The sequence below is a fragment of the Mastomys coucha genome, unplaced genomic scaffold, assembly GCF_008632895.1.
Source record: "Mastomys coucha isolate ucsf_1 unplaced genomic scaffold, UCSF_Mcou_1 pScaffold13, whole genome shotgun sequence".
Taxonomy (NCBI): domain Eukaryota; kingdom Metazoa; phylum Chordata; class Mammalia; order Rodentia; family Muridae; genus Mastomys; species Mastomys coucha.
Window position 1 is genome coordinate 54,510,078 of NW_022196895.1, and position 1,950 is coordinate 54,512,027.

The 1,950-nt window shown below is 40.5% G+C and overlaps 1 protein-coding gene across 1 annotated transcript in view; it reads left to right on the plus strand.

The window, feature by feature from the left end:
• Positions 1 to 1,345, plus strand: part of Isoc1 (isochorismatase domain containing 1) — a 19,836-nt gene extending 18,491 nt beyond the window's left edge. The window contains exon 5 of the mRNA XM_031365740.1: positions 137 to 1,345. Within this exon, the coding sequence (XP_031221600.1) occupies positions 137 to 283 (147 nt within the window). The 3' untranslated portion in view covers positions 284 to 1,345. The remainder of the gene's footprint in view (positions 1 to 136) is intronic.
• Positions 1,346 to 1,950: the final 605 nt, after the last annotated feature.

Below are 1,950 nucleotides of genomic sequence, written 5' to 3' on the forward strand. Positions count from 1 at the left end.
CTGAATTTAAGTCTGTGGCTGAGAACCACTTCGGTAGATGAAGACCCTAATGGTTGTCCCGGCCCACTTCCACTGTTTCTCCGTAATGTCCATTTTCTAGCTCACTTCTTACCTGTGTTTCTCTTTTTTTTTCTAGCGTCTTGCACGAACTGGGATCATCGTGACCACAAGTGAGGCTGTCCTCCTACAGCTGGTGGCTGACAAAGACCACCCGAAGTTCAAGGAAATCCAGAACCTCATAAAGGCGAGTGCCCCAGAGTCTGGTCTGCTGTCCAAAGTATAGGCAACATGAAGGATCGGGAATCCTCCTTCCCTCCAGGTGACAGGACTGCAAGCCAGCCCAGCCCTTCTCTCTACTAGAACTAATCTGTTAAGTTACTGCAGCTCCTTCTTTGCAGCTCTTAGTCACACTTAACTGGCTAGGCCATTGGGTACAAGTGTTTATAGTTACCATGTCGAGGCTTCAGGTGCTGCCTGTCTTCTTTGTTTCCTACCAAGCTCTTAGTCATTAAGACGTATTACCGTGGAGGTGCCTGTCTTGTCTATACTGTGTACTCTGACCGTATCTTTCCAAAGTGCACCCTCTGGTGAAGTTTTCTTAAATTGTGCACTTTAATGGAAACAAAAAACAAAACAAAACAAAACAAACCCACCTACCACAGTGACTTTTCTTTTGTTGTGAAACATGCATTATAATGTCAGTGTGTACCCAGTGATTTCGCTTCCCTGTCTGACTGGCCAGTGATTCCTGGATGCAAATTGACAAACAGGACTCTAGATCGTGTGTCTATTCCTCTCACGGTGTTGGAGTTGCTGAGTGAGTGAGGTGCATTGACTTAACCAGAGCAAAGTATCTTAAATATTGTGTGTCTTGATTGCATCGATTTTCTTATTCCTGTTACCATCTTTGTGGATTTTCTTCCCATGGATAATGGTCTATGTTTAACATTTTTCTTCCACTGAATGTTTAACTTCCTCCTGGGTTATTTTAAACTTGTAAACAGATGGGAGTGGTTTGCAGTGCAGAGTCATTGACAGAGCTATCCCCTAACATGATGCCTTTACAGTCTTTTTGAGTGCATCTTTTCCTATACACAGGAAAGCTGGCGGAGAAAGAAACACTAGCTAAAATGTAGTTTCAAATGCCCATATTTCCCTTGAAACATTGTTATGGCTGATGTCATCAGCTAGTCTCATAGGGGTAATACTGTGGTCACTGTTAACCCGCCAATAAACTTATTTCCATTTCATACTGATGAGTGCTTAAAAAAATATTTTAATGTATGTTGTGATATGTGGAACACTACTCTCTTTGTCTAAAATTAAAGAAAATGTATTATGTGGGTGAAGTTGTTTTGTTTCCCATGACTCCATGATTATTAGTCAATGAATTGTAATGAGTTTTCAAAGGTAACAGATTTGATATTTATAATCTTATAACTCATCGGAACTTTCAAAGGAGGAGAATCCTTTGCAGGCTCAGACAGATGGCGTTCCTGCAAGGTTTTCCTGTTAGCACTATAGAAATATGTTTCATTATTTGAGCGTTCTTGGTAAGGCACCGTAGCCCAGTGCTCTTCTTGGTGTGTTCAGTTGTTCTCAAAGCTCTAGGCTGTGACCACAGGGGTCGCACATCAGATATATTACATATCAGGTATTTGCATTAAGATTCATGACAGTAGCAAAGTTACAGTTATGAAGTAGCAAGGAAGATAATTTTATGGTTAGAGAGTTACCACAACATGAGAGACTGTATTAAAGAGTTGTAGCATTAGGAAGGTTAAATGCTACTGCTTAGAAGATGAGTCCCAGAAAGAAGCATCCTATAGTTATCCACATTTTAAAATAATTTCTAATAAACGTAACCTAGTGTTTTTCAAACTTTTAGTATCTGGAGTGCTTGCTAAAATACTGATCCTCCCCCTTCATCAAAAACAAAAAGGCATTACC